General features: G+C 39.1%; 2 protein-coding genes across 2 annotated transcripts; both read right to left on the bottom strand.

The window, feature by feature from the left end:
* Positions 1-5586: 5586 nt before the first annotated feature.
* Positions 5587-10840, bottom strand: LOC137287910 (glycine N-acyltransferase-like protein 3). The gene is made up of 5 exons (XM_067820285.1): positions 10766-10840; positions 7892-8008; positions 7052-7163; positions 6234-6348; positions 5587-6067 (listed from the first exon to the last, which is right to left on the bottom strand). The coding sequence occupies exons 1-5, from the start codon at positions 10838-10840 to the stop codon at positions 5662-5664; spliced, it is 825 nt and encodes a 274-aa protein (XP_067676386.1). The 3' UTR covers positions 5587-5661.
* Positions 10841-13175: 2335 nt separating this feature from the next.
* Positions 13176-18065, bottom strand: LOC137286151 (glycine N-acyltransferase-like). Its single transcript, XM_067817827.1, has 5 exons — positions 17956-18065; positions 15963-16079; positions 15242-15356; positions 14750-14864; positions 13176-13851 (listed from the first exon to the last, which is right to left on the bottom strand). Exons 1-5 carry the CDS (start codon positions 18028-18030, stop codon positions 13434-13436), a joined length of 840 nt encoding a protein of 279 aa, XP_067673928.1. The 5' UTR covers positions 18031-18065; the 3' UTR covers positions 13176-13433.
* Between the last annotated feature and the right edge of the window lie 3723 nt (positions 18066-21788).

The following is a 21788-nucleotide window of genomic DNA, read 5'->3' on the forward strand; positions in this document are numbered from 1 at the left end:
TTTATACATATTGTTAATGGTAGGGATAAAGAGTGTTTTCAAGATCGGAAGTAAGTCAAAGAGTTACTCCAGCCGGATGCTGACACCAGGTGTCAACGTGTGGTGTGGTCGACTGGGGAATAAGCTCTTAATTAAAACGAACAGTACGTTGACAAAGAGGAACAGGGTGGTTGACAAGGCAATGTTCAGTATAGTTTAATAGAATAGCCACGGGAATATTGAATACAAGCCGTCACTTTTACAACTTATTCCACTTCCATGGCACGGCAGATTACGGAATGGTAATATACTGTGTCAAAAAAGAAACTTCACATTCTTTCTTCAGGGCACTATAAAAGAAGAAGAGATAGTTAAATTATTATTATTTCATTGCTGAGATCTGTGTGATGTACTCGATTAGTTCCATCAGTCCCATTAGGCTACACAGCTGTTCCAAAATATGGGTATACAGAATGCCAAGTATCAAGAATAAAAATTCGAAATTACTCACTTCAATACTGTGCATGGCCGCCCCGCGCATTCACCACTGCCGAACACCGCCTCCTCATCGACTGCCTGATGCTTGTGAACACGTGGTTGGGGATTCTGCGCCATTGCTCTTGCAAGGCAGCGCCAAGTTCCTGCAAATTCTGCAGTTGGTTCCTAAGATCACGAAGCTTTCTCCAATGTGCATCCCAAACGTGCTCTATTGGATTAAGGTCAGGGGACCCCGATGGCCAGTCTATGACGTTGATTCCAGCGTTTTGAAGGAAATTTCGTGTCAACATCGCGGTATGCGGCTGAGCATTATCATGCTGGAACTGTAGACCTGGGCCATGAACCGCCATGAAAGGCACGAGTTCAGGGGTGAGCGCCTGGTCGCGGTAAGCAGTAGCTGTGAGGTTTCCACCCGATGACCAGAAGTCGTTAACGGTTGTTTTCACATACAGAAAGCACCCCACACCATGCAACTTACGCCCTCGAATCTGTCGACTTCCTGCACACAAGATTGGGCATACCGTTCGCGACGTCGTCTCCAGACTCTATGCCGCCGCCCGCGAATTCATCGCTAAAGACAACTCGATTCCAGTCTCTCTGGCGCCATCGGAGGTGACGTTGGACCCACAGCAAACGTTGACGTTGATCAAACGGCGTCGACATTGGGTTTGAGTGGGTTTTGCTAACGTTTTTCTAGAGTCGAAAGACAGGAATCCCATTTCGGACACACAGATATACCATCAGAGAAAAATATTCATTATTTTCAAAATTACATTTTGTAAAGTTTCTTTTTTGAAAATATCATCATTGCATGTAGAAAGCTACAGCCGTTTTGAGATATAAGTGAATGTCTCTATTTCCTCCAGAATTTAAGTGGGAAAATTTGCGATGTCCCTGAAGTTAGTCAGATCAAGTACATGACGTGTGTGCATAAATACAAATGTGATTCCAAGTCACACAAGATGTGTATGTAAATATTCGATATCACATATGTACACAAATGACAACAGCAAATGTAAAGAGGGGATATCTAATACATTTTTTCAGATGGAGGACATATTTACAGAGTAATAATGAGATAGTTTCACCAGGAATTGGGATTATAATTCCAGATAATATGTATGCTGAACATCAAACTAGTGCAATCATATCATTTTCATCTAAAACGTTAATTTGAACATGCTTTCAACATTCAGTTAGTCAGTGAACGTGGAGGAAACCCATTTCGTTCAGTTATACAATACTTACAGAGTAAATGTACATGTCTGTCATGACCAAAAACATGCCTGGCATAGTTGTCACATTCTCGAGATGTAATGGACCTGGAATCCCTCTTGTACAACAACAACAACGGCTGACATTTCGTAAGGATACAAACCTGGGGAATATGCTCTAAACGTAAAGGAAACTCGACATTTCATATCAGTTAATAAATGAGATCCCTTAATGTGTAGTTTAACGACGCAGTGTAAAGAAACGTGTCTCTTCATGACAACTAAAACGTTTGTGGTGAGTGGTTAGTGTTTAGCGCCGTATCCAAATATCCACTTTGATATTTTACCCTTGTCAGTAAATACAAGTTCCATTCCCACAGTCCACAAGAATCCACTATGTACATTGAGGATACGACCGTCCACTATATACAAACGCATATTGATCATGCATCATATGAAAACTAGCAAAAATAAATACATTTGTCCAGACAGTCAAGCATGTACAGGAGTACATTCTTCACCATCCTCTCTGTCAGTCATCCCCTATGCTCTAATCAGAATAACATATCTTACATTTTTAATACGCGAAAATAAGGTTTCAAAGCATTTAAATCTACCTGTATTTTGTAATTAAATGTGGAAGTGAGACTACTATTGATAACACGACATTCATAAACACACTGGCATAAATATCTGCTTTACCAAAATACCAGGGGAGATCAAAAAGCTTTGAGAACTCAATACGTAAGGTTATGAAACGGCTATGGTGCTAGAAGAATTGCAGACACTGATCATACATGACGTGCATGTGAAAGTTTTAACACCTCTCAACAAACTGCTCCTCCTTAACAGTTACAAGTTGACCTTACACTGACAACATCTGAAATGAATGAATTACAAAATAACAATAATGTTAGCAATTAAAAGGAAAGCATGCAAATCCTTATTTACAGATTGATCCAAGGATGGTGGCGAAGTGGTTTGAGGCACTGTCACTGGATCCACAACAATATCTTCACGATTACCAGATCACAGCCCATTTTCGCAGCCGAACCAAACGCCATATTAACAGCCTTCAAATGTATCAAGAAACACCCCAAATGTAAGCAACATATAATCTCTTCTGGCACACTTTCGTGCCTTTAGAATATTGAAAACGTATCTGATAAACGTCGGCTTCTACTTGAAATTGTTGAATTATATAATACACTTGCCTCTGGACAATGCGACATCGTAAATTGTTGGTTACCACGTCGTGTTGGCATTCTGGTAAGACAATGGCCGATTTTGCTTCCAAAGTAGCAGTCAACAAATCTCTGACACCACTTGAGTCAGTACGCGAAGATGTCGCATTGGCCATTCTATGTACACTCCTGAATATTTGCTTAAGATCCTCCGTTTTGTCCCTTGTGATCAGGGAATCGCGGTCAAGCATATTTTGGACGCCTGAAGTTCGCAATCTGATTTTCTTTAGCCTCTGAATGTTGTAGAAAGCACGTTAAAATCAATCTAAACTGCGCATACACCATGCTGACGTGTGCATTGTTCAAAGTAGACAGTTTGGTCACGACGAGGTTATGGTATGGGGAACCCTCACATCTCATGATCGGACACAACTTACCACTGTCAATAATAATGTGACAGGTCTGCGATACTGCAATGCTCTCATGTGCATCCGTTCATTTAAGGAAAGAAGCGTTACTTCACGTTTCAGTATTACATGTATACATATATAGAGTGTGTCGTGCTCTTTAACGTAAGTGGTAGTGTGATAGTCTAGGGTTCGTCACGCCGAAGACGCGGGTTTGATTCCCGGTCATAGGTACAATGTGTGAATCCCATTTCTGGTGTCCCCTGCCATGATGTAACTGGAATATTGCTAAAGGCGACGTACACATGAACTAACTGTTATCAAACAGTATCGTGTATTCTGTAGACATATATGTTGTATGCAATAGTGTCTCTGGACACTGTATGTTTGTTTTTGCTACATGTGTATGATACGAAGGGATGTCAATAAGCTTTGAGCCTTGAGCATTTTTCATACCCAGGTGTCACAGCCTATGGTACGACATTGAACCTTGGGGTGTAGCTGATGTGATATATAAGTTTTGGTATCCTACTCTCAGAAGTTATTGATCAGCTCACATTGACAGAAAGAGACCCCCCTCACGGCAGTGAAAATGAATAAGATTGAGTATAGAGCAGTAATTAAGTTTTTAGTACTTGAAGGAAACTTGGCGAAGAACATTGAAGAAAGGCTTTCAGCAGTTTATGGGAAGTCTTCCCCTTCATCTGCTATCATCAAACGATGGGTCAATGAGTTTAAGCATGGTAGAGAGAGTCTTGAAGATGACCCCCGTCCAGGTCGCCCAACAACAAGCACTAGTCAGGAAAACATTGACAGAGTGTATAGACTTGTGCTTGAAAAATCGTCGAATCACACTCCACGAGTTAGAGGAGACCACAGGCATTTCACACGGATCCATCGAGACAATTCTTCATGAACATCTCGTCATGTCTAAGGTGTGCGCAAGATGTGTGCCAAGAATGCTTACAGATAAAATGAAGCAAACAAGGGTCACCATAAGCAACTTCATGCTAACCAGATACAACAAGAATCCAGAAGATTTTCACTTTAGGCTAGTAACCTGTGATGAAACCTGGATCCACCACTATGATCCTGAGAGCAAACAAGAATCCTTGGAATGGAAACATGTCACTTCTCCCAGGACCAAACCGTTCAAAGCCTCCAGATCAGTGCAGAAGGTAATGGCGACAGTCTTCTGGGATAGCAAAGGCGCCATCCACATAGATTACTTAGCAAAAGGAAGAAAAATGAATGGGGAGTTACTTTAACTTGTTGAGGCAAGTGCGACAGTCAACCAAGGAGAAGCGCCGGGGCAAGATTAGACGTGGTATTCTTCTACATCAAGACAATGCTCCAGTACACACCTCTCGCGTTGCAGCCGCTGCTGTCCAGGAATGAGGGTACGAACTCTTGCCGCACCCCCCCTACTCTCCAGACCTGGCACCAAGTGATTACCATCTGTTCCCAAATCTCAAGAAACACTTGCGTGGTCATAGATTTCAGGATGATAATGAACTTATTGCTGCTACTGAGGCTTCGTTTGAGAACCAAAATGGCGCCTTCCACAGAGATGGCATCAGCGCCTGGCAGAAAAAGATGGAACAAGTGCCTTGACTCACAAGGGGACTATGTTGAAAAATAAATGTGGTTCATACCAATATTTTGTGTTTTTCTATGCAAGGCTCAAAACTTATTGACATCCCCTTGTAACAGGTGAACATGTGACTTCCAACGTTTTATATGTCAACATTGTAAATGTTGTATTTAATTGATAAGTAAACGTAGAAATATATAAACCGAACATCAAACAAACATCTACGATTGCATATTATTTACTCTCATGATTTGCCTTGGATACGATTTATGTTCAAATGGATCATCCAAAAAGTACAAAATGTTGTTTCTCCATTTCGAATTTATGAAACATTACATTTTTAAAAATCTTTTCAAGACCAGCATTGTACTTCGTGAAGAACCTTGAATATATCGAACATAGTGCCAATAAGAAATCAGTACATAGTTAGAGAATATATCAATACACATGTGATGACTGGAAATTCTGTTTATGGCGTATTGATTGCAGTTGACCATTACTGTTATAGCATTTCATTAGGATTCGTAACTATCGTAGCAGCTGTTCAAGGTACTGTCAACGGGTATCTTTATGGTCGACTGGATCATAACTGAGACGAAGTGTACGTTCAATACGCCGGAGATGACGCGGGCATGTAAATGAGTTGAAACTTCTTTAGCTGGTTACACAAGACATAGCAAACAAGTATACATGAAAAAGGTGTGCAGAGTTCCTGCTCAACCGCAGGTGTTTTTAGTCGAGCGGCATTACACAACACGGACAGTCCGAATACCGGACCCAGTCTTTTAAGACCCTTGTGTTTCTATCCACCAACAATAATCTGGATCTGGAACAAACCCCATGCTTATATTTAACTCGACTGACGCAGTATTTCCTTCCAGAATATAAACATGAGCCTCTTCCATTTGCTGTAGACACAAAGCACAAAGGTGGGAAGCAATCACCTTAGCATATCCCTTTCTTCTATGTTCCTTCATGATATGTAGGAAACCCAAATATCCGTGATGGTAAGCCAGGGCGTATCCTACCAGGGACCCTTCCCTGTTGTACAGACAGCAAGACGGTTGTTTCGTGATGAGTTCTCTTACATATGGCTCAGAGTGTATGCCGTCATTGTGAGGCCACATTGAATTGACAAGATGAGCCTGTTCAGGAATAAGACTTCTTATCTTGAATCCATCTGGAACAGGGCTGAAATATATCAAATATCCTCGGTGTGTGTACATAAATACAAACGTGATTCCAATACTTTTCATATGGATATCATTCTTATATGTAGAGTAGCAAACACACTGGTCATATGGATCGCCTTTCATGCAATTTTAGTGACTTAAACACTCATCTAAAGATATCTCACCAGTTCTTCAGCGTCTTTTCTGTGACTTTCATGTCTAAGTGCAAGAACGTTTGATGTTCCCTTTGGTACTTCTGCATGGCATTAACAACAGCTGTCATTTCGTAAGGATGCACACTTGAGGAATATATAGGTAACGAAAACTCGACATTTCATGACAGTTAAACTTGTGTGAACTCGACATTTCATGAATAAAAATTGAAACTAGCATTCTACTACTGCGTACTTTAATGATGCCATGTAAAGAAACGTGTTTCTTGATGATAACTCAAACGTTTGTGGTGAGTGGTTAGTGTGTAACGCCGTGCCTGAATATCCACTTTTATATCTTACCTTTCTTTTCAGAAAATGTCAGATTCCATCCTCACAGTCCACAAGAATCCACTATGTACATGTAGGATCCGACCTTCCGCGTAATACCATTTTTACTAAACGAGTGAATGCTGATTTGGTATCAAACGAACGACACTAAATCTTTCACGAGTTAAATAAATATGGCATGTCATGGACGCGAGTTTAGTATGCTGTTTTACTCTCCAAGATAAATTGATAGAAATTGCCTTCAGTGTGATGATACACGATTTGAAGTGAGTCCAGCAAGACAGACTATTGTGACGGATGTATTACCAGTGTGACGTAAGAGATGTAAATCATTTTGACGTCATACGTCTAGCCGTATTACACTAGTGCAATATAGCCATACACTTGTTACACTGCAATATCTTCCACGGGCGAGTAATTAGAATGAATTTTAATCATGCAGCATCTGAGTATTTAATACGTTTGTGCAGACAGTCAAACATGCCAATGTCTGATCTCAACTGCAAACCCAACTCTCGATGTCCAATCTATCACACGAGGCATTTGAAGCAGAGACTCCAGAGCATCGGAGTCTTTGGCATAAACACTGCTGACCAACTTTAGTTTCGGACACTGAAACCAGCAGACATCTTTTTAAATTGTACGATTTAAACGTCATTTCACTGCAACCTGACATTATACATGTGATAAACATCTACTGATGCCTTTAAGACACATCTCTGATCCTGAAATTTCGATTGGTGTTCTATTTGGCTCAAGCATTTGCAAAATTGAATTCATTTAACACTGTATTCATCTAAATATTCACTTCTTTACCAGCTACATGAAGTGGCAAAACAGAAGACGATTGCATCAAAGGAAATGAACCTGGAAAACATTAATTTCCTGTATGCTACTTTGATTTGAATCCTTCTTTTACAGTACGTTAGACTGTTTATTTCGCCTCATGTGTATTGTACTCTATTGATCTTAAAGTGTGCCGTGTCCCCCAAATGCATCTCTTGTGCATTGTCTCTTTTTGTGTTCCTTCGATTTGATTCCATCGACCATTCAGTGTATCTTAGACTCTTTTGAGTTTATTCGATCTCTCATGTCTTGAGTTCTTGTGATCTCATGATGTTCTGTGTCTCTTGGACATTTATCTTATTCATATTCATGGTCTGATTCAATGGCGTACCACAAAGTATATGGCGCGTATTAAGGACTTTTTGATATTATATTTTTGCGAAAATACTGGCCACGCTTTTTCATTGTTCCTCACATATCCACTGGATAGGACTTATAACTTTGATCATTGAATGTACTCATTCATTCGTACCAGATCAGTCACACTGGTTTACCTTGACTGTAAGAGGATTGACACGAACAACCAGTGCTCTGTAATCTGGCCAGCGGTCCACAATGAACTCATAGTCAGTTATTACTGGTCGCAGTTTTGACAGTATTTCACCTCGAATCTATTGTCAAGGAAACTAAGCATAAACGTCAATAGATTAACATAACGTACAGACATCTTACACGTAAAACAATACGTATACATTCGCTATATTGCAGACAATGTATACAGCTGATCAGCTGGTTTCATTTCAAACAAATGTTTTGTTTCAAACAAATGTATAATTTCTGCAGAAACAACAGTCATTTCGGTTTAGATATATCGAAAATATTGTTAGAAAAGTCGTCCCTTTTCATGGTTCTTGGTAGAAAACATAAATTTGAGAAAATTGATCTCCTATACAAACATTCTCAGCACTGTAATGGCCATACATTATATGTAGGTATACATATAGTAGGTATAAACAGGAGAAACACAAATGCCAATATTGTGACCAGTCTTGAGGCATACAGTTCTCACGACAAAACTGATTAGCAGATCATCTGTATATTTTGCTGATCCACCACAAATCGTTGACATACAAAGTAAAACTATTATTACAATTCGCCATAAAACATCATGTGTTTCCACCTGGACAATAATATAGTGGGTGATAAATTTAAAGTACTTGGTAAAATGCTCAAGCTCCTACATTGCACACAGATCACAAACATGCTCTTGTTTGCAGAAACAATGAATAATAGTGTCAGTAAATATTTCAAACGAATATTTAAGCTTTGAAATTTGTGTAGCGGCGGAAATAATATCTTGATGCTTTCCATGTGGAAGTGAGACTGCTATTGATAATATGACATGGATACTCTGGTATCAATATGTGATTTACGAAAGTACGAGGGAGGTCAAAAAGCTTTGAGAGCTCACTACATATAGGTAATACTATGAAACAGCTATGCCTCCAGTAGAATTGCAGACAGTGATCATTCATGAAGTGCCGATGAAAGCATCAATACCTCGCAACAAACAGTATTAATATCGTAATAACTGGAGGGTAGAAAACGCAGTACTTAGATCCATGGTGTGTCTAGCATCACCCATTCTCTGGACATGAAGTAGGAGTTATCATTGGTGCCAGGTCTTCTATTGTTGCTGCGTCCATCCACGCTTGAAGACAGTTTATACTGTGTGGAATATGACATCCAGCTGACGTCATACAGCTTATGTTTGGTTTGATGACTGTTGGTACTTTGTAGTATGTGTCACCCTGCTGATGTTGTACGTCGTGCATCATACATCTTGTATTTAAAGGACAATATATAGCGTAAGAAGCCCTACATTGATCACACGCCTACGATATTATGAATGCGTGGTGTATGGTCGACGTGACTGATTTACCAGAGAATTACACTGGTAATACCTCGACGAAATGATGAAGGTATGGGCATGGTTGAGTTCAGACTTCTTAAGTTGCTTACACAATTACACCAGACATGACAAACAAGTATACATGAATGAAATGAGCCGACTTCCAGCTCAACCCCAGGGCCTCTCCTGCGAGCGGCATAATCCTGCTGGCCGTCGTCCCTACACAGACAGTCGGAATACCGGACTTCACACCCCGTAAAGATGTGAGCATATATATATATATATATATATATATATATATATATATATATATATATATATATATATATATATATATATATATATATATATATATATATATAAAATTAATTAAGTAAACGTTATAATAAAATATTAAATATTGAAATATTTACTGACACTATTATTCATATATAATAGTGAATATTGAAACATTTACTGACGTTATTATTCACATATATTATTCAAATTTCAACCCAATGGACAGGCAAGGATTGAACGATGGACAGATAGAGTAACAACAGCATTTCCTTCTACAGATGATGTGATGACATAAAAAGACATAAAGAGTCATATAGAGTAATTAATGGAAGTGACAGAGAGGAACAAGGTAGCTGACAAGACACGGCATGCTGTGGTAGTGATAAAAAATTAAGAATGCAGAATAACAAATAAGTCTCATATGGCTTCGTTACATAGTTTGGGTTTTTTATAAATATTTGAACGATGGCTGTCCTGAAGTAGACACTATAACAATATTGTTATCAATGCTCTACTCCCATGAGCTGCTATCCGAGTGTTTTTGCAGGGTTGATAATAGTCGAGGGAGCTAATGGCTCTCAGGAAGATCCCAAATGCGTGTACGTTTAACTAAGATGTTCAGATGCCGTATTCAGCATTCTTTTATAATCATGCATATTAATCCACACACTCAAAATGATATGCCATTAGATGTTTGGAAAGAGGTGTTTAACGCCCCTTCTATTTGTATAATGATATACAATTAATTGCAAAGGAAAATATGGTAAATGCATCAAGCTACATTGATGAGAGAAATTTTGACACTCTCGGTATAAACATAGCAAAAGTATACCCTGTCTTAACTAGCCTCAGAAAGATAATGGCAATACACCGAGTGAGATCAGTGATGGATAATGAAACATTTAGTGCTACGTGCAGTATCACTCATTCTCTGGACATGAAGCAGGTGTTATCACTGGTATGAGATCTTCTATGGTGCCATGCTTGAAGACACTTTATGAATGACTTGGCTATAACTACTATACCAACGCCGAGACTCAGGCATCATCACCATCATCATCATCATCATCAACATCATCAGGTAAGTGGTCCCGTACCCCCAGTCCTTACATTGCACTGTATACTGTGAATATGACACCCAGTGTACGTCGTACATCTTGTATTTAAAGGATAATAAACCTTAAGAAACCGTACACTGATCACACGCCTACGATATTGATACCTATGTTTTATTCACATGATTTGTCTTCGGGATGTTTTGTAGAGTTGCTAATAACCGAGGAAGCTGCTGGGTTCTCAGGAAGATCGCCATTGCGTGTAGGTTTAACTGAGATGTTCAGATGAAATATTAATCATTTTATTATAATTTCCCACATTCACCCACACACTCACAGTGATATGCCATTATATCATGTTTAACGCCTTTGTTATGTGTAAACTGTTATGCAATGGTCATGATATTAATAACATAATATCGCTCTTCCGTCTGATATGTCCTTTTGTGTTTCCGTCGTCATGCTTAAACTTCACGTAAAGCTGGCATGTTGTGTATATTGATTGTGGTAGGTGGGATAAACGTAAAGCTGCAAGCGCTGATGTTAAATATAAAGATATATAACAAACCAGTTTCCGTGATGTTGATTAAGAACAATCATTCACATTAAATATGCAGCGGGACACATACACATTAAAGTGGCGCATTATCCGATGCACATATAGCACGAATTATATGAAATGCCAGCAGAAACAGCGAAAACAAACATACAAACAAACGGGAAACAATGAGCAGTCTCTGCATTTACCTCGGTATGGGTATTGTTATAAATGGAGTAAATCCACACTCGCGCTTGTGTAGTGACACGTATGAATTCAGTACCTACGACAAAATCTAACTCTTGTTCAAACAGATATGGGTCTGGCAATCAGCATGACTTCATGGCAGAAGCAGGAATTTCGTGATCGGTCTGGACCAGGTACACACAGAGAATAAGCTGTATTCAACAGAGACGACATCTTTTCAAGTAGATCAATATTTATTCCGAGAAAAAGGCTGATGAGTCATTTCATAACCATCGGCGTAGGATATTATCCTTTTAGTATCTTACTAAGCTATATTCAAGTGAGTCCAACACTGCATATAACTGTGTCTACGTTCCTCTCAAGAACAAGAAACAGAAGTCTCCTCTTGTCCCGTCTCTGGGACTGTGAGTCAATCCCCTTTCTCTGCTGATGGCATTGAGCTGGAAAGTATATCTCCATCACGCCTTCTTTCTTCTCCCCTTGGCAATTAGTGATGCCACAACATTTGGCAACATTTGAAAAAAAAACTGAATTGCAGTATAACAAGAATGTAATCAATTAAAAGTAAATATAAGGCATACAAATCCTTATTTACAAATGGATCCAAAGATGGTGGCGCAGTGGTTTGAGGTACTGTCACTGGATATCTTCTCGAGTACCAGATCACAGCCCAGTTTTCACAGCCGAAGCAAACGTCAGTCTTAAAATATATTAACAAATACCCCAAATGTAAACAATAATCCTTTCTTTTAACTGATATTATTGAATCATATAATAAACTATCATCTTGACAATGCGTAAATTGTTGGCAACCAAGTCAGGTTGGGATTCTGGTAAGACAAAGGCCGATTTTGCTTCTAAAGCGGCACTCAACAAATCTGTGATACCACTTGGACTGTCAGTCCAGATATGGAGAAGTCACTACGTCACGATGTCGCATTTGTGATTCTACATGCACTCCTGAGTATTTGCTCAAAGGTGAAGATCCTCCGTTTTGTGTCCCTTGTGATGAGAAAATCAAGGTCAAGCACTTTTTTGACACCTGAAGTTTACAGACCTGAGATTGAAAATTAAATAATGGTCGAGATTGTTCTCTAGCCTCTGAATGTCAACGTTAATGTCAACCTAAACTGCGCATACACCATGCTGACGTGTGCATTGTTCAACGTAGACAGTTTGATGACGACGTGGTTATGGTATGGGGAGTCCTCTCATCTCATGGTCGGACACAACTTATCACTGTCAATAATAATGTGACAGGTCTGCGATACTGTAATGCAATCATTGGTTCCCAGGTACATCCGTTCATTCAAGGACAGAAGCATAACTTCACGTTTCAGTATTACATGTATACATATATAGAGTGTGTCGTGCTCTTCAACGTAAGTGGCAGTGTGGTAACCTTGGGGTTTAAAGCGTTCGCTCGTCATGCCGATGACGCGGGTTCGATTCCGACTCATGAGTACAATGTGAGAATCGCATTTCTGGTGTCCCCGCCATGATGTTGCTGGAATATTGCTACAGCCGGCGTAAAACTATACTCACACATTTCCCTTAAAAAAACATGAACTAAGTGTTATCAAACAGTGACACATACCAGTTATAGTGTCTCTGGACACTGTCTGTGTGTTTTTGATTCATGTGTATGATAACACGTTAACATGTGACTTCCAGCGTTGCATATGTCAGCATTGTATATGTTGGATTTAACATAAGTAAACGTAGAAATATATAAACAGAACATTAAACACACATCTACAATTGCATCTAAATACATTATTAAATCTAATGATTTGCCTTGGATACGTTTTATGTGCAAATTGATCATCCAAAAAGTACAAAATGTTGCATTTATGAAACATCACAATTCTTATTAATCTCTTCGAGACCAGCATTGTACTCTGTGAGAGAACTTTGTATATATCGAACATAGTGCCAATAAGAAATCAGTACATGGTTACAGTCAATTTAAACATTTGTATGTAAACGCCTGTCAAGATTGGAAATTGTGTAATGGTTGTTTTTGGTCTGGTTGTTATAGTATTGCATTACGATTCGTAACTATTGTAGTATCTGTTCAAGCTATTGACAGTCACCACTTGTGATTAAATCTTCTTCTCAGACCCTTGTGTTTCGATCCACCAACAATAATCTGGATCTGGAACAAACCCGACGCTTTTACTTAACGCGATTGACGCAGTATTTCCTTTCAGAACATAAAGATGAACTTCTTCCATTTGCTGTAGACATAAAGCGGCAATGTGGGAAGCGATCACCTTGGCATATCCCTTCCTTCTATGTTCCTTCATGACATGTAGGAAACCCAAATATCCGTAGTGGTAAGCCAGGGCGTATCCTACCAGGGAACCTTCCCTGTTGTACAGGCAACACGACGGTTGTTTCATGATGAGTTCTTCTACGTATGGCTCAGAGTGTATACCGTCATTGTGAGGCCACATTGAATTGACAAGATGAGCCTGTTCAGGAATAAGACTTCTTATCTTGAATCCATCTGGAACAGGGCTGAAACATGAAACAAGTTAGGAAATATAGTTTATAGAATAGCCACAGAATATTGAACGAATACAAACGTTACATTTACATAGTATTTGACGTACGTGGCAAGGCAGATTACGGAATGGTAATATATCAAATATCCTAGTTGCGTGGAGAAAGTAAAAACTTTCCTTGAGAATATACGTCGAAAGATTTGTAATATCTCTGATGTTAGTCAGATCAAATACATGATGTTCGTATGCATACAGATACAAATATGATTCCAAGTAACACAATATGTATACGTAAGTAATATATATCACATATGTCCACAAATATGTCCAGAAATGACAACTATTGCTGCACAGAAGATGTAAAGAGAAGATGGTTTACTTCATTTCCAGATGAAAAAGATATTTACAGAATAATTATGAGGCCCTCTCCCAAGTAGCTGGGATTATAAATCCAGATAATATTTGTGCTGAGCACCAAAATAGTGCAACATTGTCATCTAAAAGTTTGCCTTGAACATTATTTTCAACATCGAGTTTGGCACTGAGGGTAGAAAAGAACTCATTTTGCTCAGTTATATAATACTCGAGGTGTAAAAGTATATGTCTGGCATGATCAACACCATGCCTGCATATTTGGATCATTCTCGCGATGTAATCGGTCTAGAAGCTATCTTAAGATTGTACTCGATGCAATATCTAACATGAGGGCAAGCTATTGCCAATTTCCAGCCTATATGCAGCTCAAGTTGTACGTAGCAGGTAACCATTTATCATGTGGTTATCTTTCTTGGACGTAACAGGAAATACTTAATACACGAATGTCCTTCCTGTATGTAGAGAAACACACTGGTCATATGGATCTGCTGTTATGTAATATTAGCTAATTATACACTCATCTAAAGATATCTCACCAGTTCCTCAGCGTCTTTTCTGTGACTTTCATGTCTGAGTGCAAGAACATTTGATGTTTCCTTTGCTGTTTCTGCGTGGCACTAACAACGGCTGGCATTTCGTAAGGTTGAACACCTGAGGAATATGTAACGAAATAGGTAACGAAAAATCAACATTTCATGACAATTAAAGCATGTATTCTAGTAGTGTGGAGTTTAACGACGCCATGTAAGGAAACGTGCCTCTTCATGACAACTAAAACGTTTGTGGTGAGTGGTTAGTGTTTAATGCCGTACCTCAAAATCCACTTTATATTTATTCGTTTTAGTAAATATCGGGCTCCAGTCTACAAGAATCCACTGTACAAATGGATCTTAATCATACACCATCTGAATAGAACGGCAATATTGAATACGTTTGTCCAGACAGTCATGGATTACACGTTACAACAAGAATATTGTTACAAGTGGCATCAGTCTTAACTCACCCAGATACATTCTGTCTGATCTCACCTGCAAACCCAACTCTTGATGCCCAGTCTATCACAAGATGCATTTGAAGCAGAGACTCCAGAGCTTCAGAGTCTTTGGCATAAACACTGCTGACCACATCCAGATGTTTTGGAAACTGAAACAAGCAGGCATCTTTTTAAAGATACGCTTTAAACGTCATTTTACTGTAAACTGACATTATATACATAATGAACACCAACTGAGGCCTTGCAGAAACATCTGATCCTGAATTTTCAGTTGGTGTTCTGTTTGGAGCAAGCACTTGCAAAATGAAATCGTTTAACACCGCACTCATCTAAATTTTCACTTCTTTCCCAGTTACAGAAAGAGCCAAAAACACAGTAAGAACCCGAAAAATACATTAGAACTGGATCTTGAATGTCTTTATTTCCGTTATGTCACTTTGACTGGATTGATTTGTTCAGTGTAGTTTCGATTGTGTCGAGTTAATTGTGAACCCTACTCTAAATCTCAGAATATCCCGTATCTACAAACGTATTTCCTTTACAATGCCCTATTTTTGTGCTCGATTTGATTCCTTCGATCATTCAGTGTACTCTAGACTCGTAGGATCTTATTTGGTCCCGTGTGTAGTAACTCCTTTTGATTTTAGATTGTTTTGTGCTTCCTGGATGTTTCTTGCACAAGTGTACTACTTGAATATACCATTGAATATATTCACTACAAGATACGATGTATGAGACCCGTGGCATTGGTTTACCTTGGCTGTAACAGGATTGACACGAACAACCAGTGCTCTGTAATCTGGCCAGCGGTCCACTATGAAGTCATAGTCAGTTATCACCGATCGCAGTTTCGAAAGTATTTCACCTCGAATCTGTTGTTCATAAACGTTATTTGATTAACATAACTTGCAGACATCTTAAACGTAAAACAATACATATAAATTGTAAATGTAGAAATACATAATGTACACAACAGATCATCCGGTTTCGTTTCAAACAGATGTTTGATTTCTACAGAAACAACCGTCATGTTAGATCGCTTCAGTTATTTGGAAGGACATGACGCCTCTTCAGTGCATTAAAGAGCATTAATATGATCATTAAAATTTTGTTTTTACCGTAGAAAATACATTATTATTTTTGGATACATACAGAATTTTCAGGTCATAAAAAATAGGACATTTAAACACAAAGTACATTCCATTCGTTATACATCTTTTGCATACTAATATACAATTCCTTCCGGTTTTCATTGCTCATTTTCCCCCAAATATAGTACTTTCATTTGAATTTGAATGTCAATTCAAACATGTATGTAGCTTTTCCGGAATTCCTGTAAAAATACAGGAACATTACCAACAGTCTGGGGTAACCAGACAATGCCATGTGGAGATACAGGGTTTCGAAAGTGAAAAACCAATCGCAGCGACAATTTCTAAGTATAGGAGCATATTGCAAGCTATTTTCGGTAGCTTTTTAATCTATATTTTGTGAATATATGAAGTGGTTACCTACCACAAATTTGGAAGAATTGATTTCTGCTCCCATACAAACTTTCTCAGAACTTCAGTGATCAGGCAGACAAAAAGTAAGTATAAACAGGACAGATGGACAGAAATACATGCCACTCTTTGACACAATCGGTAGACAAAAGTTGTGAGGACAATACTGATAGGTAGAGCAATTGTACATTCCATCGTCAATCCTTTCTCCACTGACGGAGAGAGTAAAACTGTTATTCTAATTCTCCACGAAACATTCTATGTTTGTACCCGAGAAAGGTAAAGTTCCTACATTGCACACAGATCACAAACATGTTCTTGACGTATTTGCAAAGGCAATGAATAATAGTGGTAATAAATATTTCAAATGAATAAACGAACTGAAGTCTTAATGTTCGCTTTGGGCGCACACCCTTCACAAACAATTGTTCTTGAAGTATATATTTCGAGAGGCAGTGAATAATAGTGGCTGTAAATATTTCTAATGAATCTACGTTGAAGCTTTGAAATTTCGTTTGCAGGAGAAACGATATCATGATTCGTCCAATGTGGAAGTGAGACCACTGTTGATGACACAACAGTCCTGGATACACTGGTATCGATATCTGTTTCACAAAACTAGACGATATGTCTGTGGTCCTCCAGCTTCCTCTTCGCAAGCCTTTCAAACAAATTCAACTGTAAATGTCCATAATCTATTATTTTCAAGTTATCGGGTCTACTCAATTCTTTGAACAAGGAATCTGACATGTTAAAGTTCAGTCCCAGAAACTGTTGTAGATTGGTGCTTCAGCCAAATACGACTCGTTGCTGTGATATCTGATATTGGGGTGTATCAACTCCAGGTGTTCTACTGATACACCCCAAAATGCATGACTGACACGACGACAGGTGTACCAACCAAAACACCATTTTATAAAAGATGTCTTTGAATCTCCCGGTACAAATATAGAACTTCAGTGCAATGTTTACCAGGCCTTCACTATCCTCCGAAACATGATGGCAATACACATGGGGATATCATTGATGGATAACGAAACATCTAGTGCTGTGTGCAGTATCACCCATTCTGTGAACAAGCAGGTGTTGTAATTGGTATCAGATCTTCTATGGTGTTGTGGTGACCCACGCTTGATGACTTTTTATACTGTGTGGAATATGACATCCAGGTTTTAAAGGATAATACACCGTAAGAAAAAGTATATTGATCACACGCCTACAATATTGATACCTATGTTTTACTCACATGATTTGTCTTCGGGATGTTTTGTAGAGTTGCTAATAACCGAGGAAGCTGCTGGGTTCTCAGGACGATCGCCATTGCGTGTAGGTTTAACTGAGATGTTCAGATGCATTGTTCAGCATTTTATTGTAGTCATACATATTCATCCGTACATTCATAATGATATGCCATTAGATGATTGCAACGTAAACTTGAACGCTTTTGTTTGTGTATTGATATACAATAACGGACATATTCAGATGAAAGAGTTATCATTTTATTATAATCAGACACATTCATCCACACACTCATAATGATATGCCATTACATGACTGAAACGAAGTGTATAACGCCGTTTTGTTATGCTTGAAGTGTTGTACAACGGTCAGGATATTAATTACAGATAATGGCCCCACAAACTACATCTGAATTATGATCGGTTATGGCAAGACAAGCGTTCACACTTAAAAAGACACGTGTAACGGTTGTTTTCCAGAAGAGCACAAAAAAGTTAATATCTTTTTAGCAGTCTGTGTAAATATGATGTATCAGCGAGCCTGGTGTGTAGTGATGGGGTCCTCTAAACTAAGAAAACAGGGAAAACTTATTGAGTCAAATCTTTCCTGATGGGGGTAGAGGTGGCTTGTGGTCGTTTCGGGGTCTGTATGACAGACGAGAGTTGGGTTTGCAGGTGAGGTCAGACAGTATGCACGTGAGCGAGTTGAGACAGATGTACTGTTTAATACTATTCTTAGGCGTGATGTGCGTGATGTAACCTGCCCTGACATCATAATGTTAAAAAGAGCATTGTGGATACACATATAAGTGTTAATCAAGTATGGCTTTTTGTTGTTGTCTATGCTTTCAAAACCAAGTTCCACATTTTACAATTGTGAGGACAGTAAGGTCTAGCGTTGTCGTCCTTAAGTATCGCACGACCCGCAAGAGGGTTATTACTATGCTTTGGCATGACAGATTGTCTGGACAAGCATGTCAAACATTGGATTCAGATGATCCAGACCATCTATTGTCACCACACATTTCTTAAAATATAATTACAGCTATTACCAAGTCTCAAATGTTCACACTTTTACTCACGACTAACTATATATAATACATATATATACATATATTCCAGTCATTTCGTGAAATAACTAAGACGATAAGTCATTTCGCGTCAATTTTGTGTAACAACAATTCATATAATTTAGTCATATAATAGTGGACAAGGGTTTGTGAGGTGTGGCTGCTCTGGACACAACAAGTGACAAACAAATAGGCTTATGCCAAAACAGCCATAATTTCATACAAGCAAAATCACTAAATAAAGAACAATCAATGCCAAAACAATAAAACGGACGCGCTGTCAGTGATACTTACAGGGCACATGGGAAGTGAAGTTTCGCAATAGTCAACTCTTTTAACACTTTCCTACCTACCACAATCAATACGCCAAAACACATTATATACTCATCACAGGTGTTGACACACGAGCATTGTATGCAACAGCATCTATTATCATACCGAATTAAATTCCCAATACAACCGCTTAGTCCGGCATAAAACTAAACTCACTCATTCGCTCACTCACTCACTCACTCACCAATGCCATCACGTACATGTATGAGTTTATGTACGAGCTGAGTTTACAAAGTTTTTTCACAAAACAAATCAGATATTGTTTTCGAAAAGATGTCTAAGTATGAGGGTGCTTGGCAAATGCAAGAAGAAGACCAGTGAAATCCTCTATCTTTTGGACGATCAATTAGCACAAAACAGTCGCCATATGGTTTGGCGCCTGTTTCATTTTCGTAGATTTCGTATTCAATTAAGTGTGAATATGTATGAATATAACAGACTGTTGAATATTGTTCCATATCAGAGTCTGACTCATACATATCATCAGTGACTCTCTACCTGAACAACTACCAGCAGTTTTGTCTATTAAAAACTATGCAAAACATCTCGACGGCACGTCACGTGAGTAATTATGCTTTACGTCATCGAAGATGTCAGTTTAATGTTCGGTCTATATATTTCTACGTCTATATTCATTTTCTTTCTTTTTGTCAATTAAATACAACATTAACAGTGTTGATATTTGCAAACCTGCATGTCACATATCCAGCTGTCATCATACACATACAATTACAAAACCAACATTAAGTGTCCATGGAACATGAGGCTCTACTGCACACAACTCGCATGCGTCAACAGAATAAAAAAGTGAAAAAAGGAAAGGAAAGTAAATATAAATATGAATTTATTGCTTTAGTGTAAGAACAAATATATTTCATATAATTATAATGTTAGAAAAGTGAAAATCTACACGTCTATATTGTGTTTCTGGCGCCAATTCTTTATATGGCCTCCAGTGGCAGCAATTACTGCTCGGCACCGTCTCGGAACAGACTGGACAAATCGAAGAAGTCGTTCTTGCGGATTTCTTCGCGACTGGTCCTGCAAAACTATAGCAAGTTGTGGAAGAATCTGAACTGGATTACTGTACACGTCGATCGATGTAATTCCATGGGCGTTCTATTGAGTTTAGAACTGGTGATCGGGAAGGACACGCCAAGACATTGACGTTGGAAATGGTAAGGTAGAGGATCGTGGTGCGTGCCATGTGTGAAGTAGCGTTGTCATGCTGGAACAACTCCCTTTGTCGGTCCATCATTGGAGGGATGTGGCGTGCAAGGATTTCTTAGATGTACCGACTTGCCAAATTCCCCTCAATCATCACTAAATCAGATCTTTGTGTGCACCCCACACGATGACTCTGTATTCACCGAATCGGTCGACCAGTCGAATGCAGTTAGGGGCAAGATGTTCATTTCTCCGACGATAAACACGCTCTCTTCCATCTCGCAGGTGCAGGAAGAAGCGATCGCGATTCATCATTGAACTAGACTCGCCTCCAGTTTCAAAGGTTTCAGTTCCGGGTTTTACGACTCCAACGCAATCGACGGAAGTCTCTCAGAACATAAACGACAACTAGCCGTCTTGGTGGAATGCCCACTTCAGTTTTGTCGGAAATTTGTCACAAGTAAGGGTTGGATTGTGCAGTCTCCAAAGCTGTGACCAGGACGATGACTGAAGTGAGCAGACCGTAGCAGTTATGGGCGTGAGTAGTAAGTCTTGGACATCAGCTTCTCGGGCGATCTAGGACGTAATGTGTCTGCAGGAAACGACAGCCAGATGGTACGTTGAAATGTCGGCCAACTACCGGCTGCGACTCCCCAGCTTCAAACCGCCCTATGGCGATGTTCCAATTGGCGGCTCTAGTGAGAGAGTTGTTTTACGCAGCTTTTAGCAATATTCCAGCGATATCACGGCGGGGGAGACCAGAAAATGAACCTCACACATTGTACCAATGTGGGGAATCGAACCTGGTTCTTCGGCGTGACGAGCGAACGCTTTAACCACTAGGCTACCCCACCACCCCTAGTCCTGTCGTGATGATTTCCTCTTTTCCGGGCAAAAACGAACGACAAAATAAAACACGTTTGCCTTTTTATAGTGATCGATACCGCATGCCTTTCTGCTAGCATGCACGTTCTTTTTCTTTGCATTTTTTTAGGTGACGTTTTGCCGAATAAGTCTTAAAAGGCTTCTATATCAACGGAAAAAGTTGTCGCGTTTCGGCGCTAAAGCTGTTTCCAGTCACACAAGATGATGTTCTGGCAAGAAATATTATACTATAGGAAGCACTTTATCTTTGACTAAGATGTTAACAGTAGAAATTTGCCAGTAAATGATGAAATGGTAACTGAAAAAGCAAAACAGATTGGTGCCAAACTGCAAATTTCTGACTTTGCTTATTCAAGAGGTTCACTCACGCGTTTCAAAGACCGTCA

This window comes from Haliotis asinina, chromosome 6, assembly GCF_037392515.1.
Source record: "Haliotis asinina isolate JCU_RB_2024 chromosome 6, JCU_Hal_asi_v2, whole genome shotgun sequence".
In the NCBI taxonomy this organism is placed as follows: domain Eukaryota; kingdom Metazoa; phylum Mollusca; class Gastropoda; order Lepetellida; family Haliotidae; genus Haliotis; species Haliotis asinina.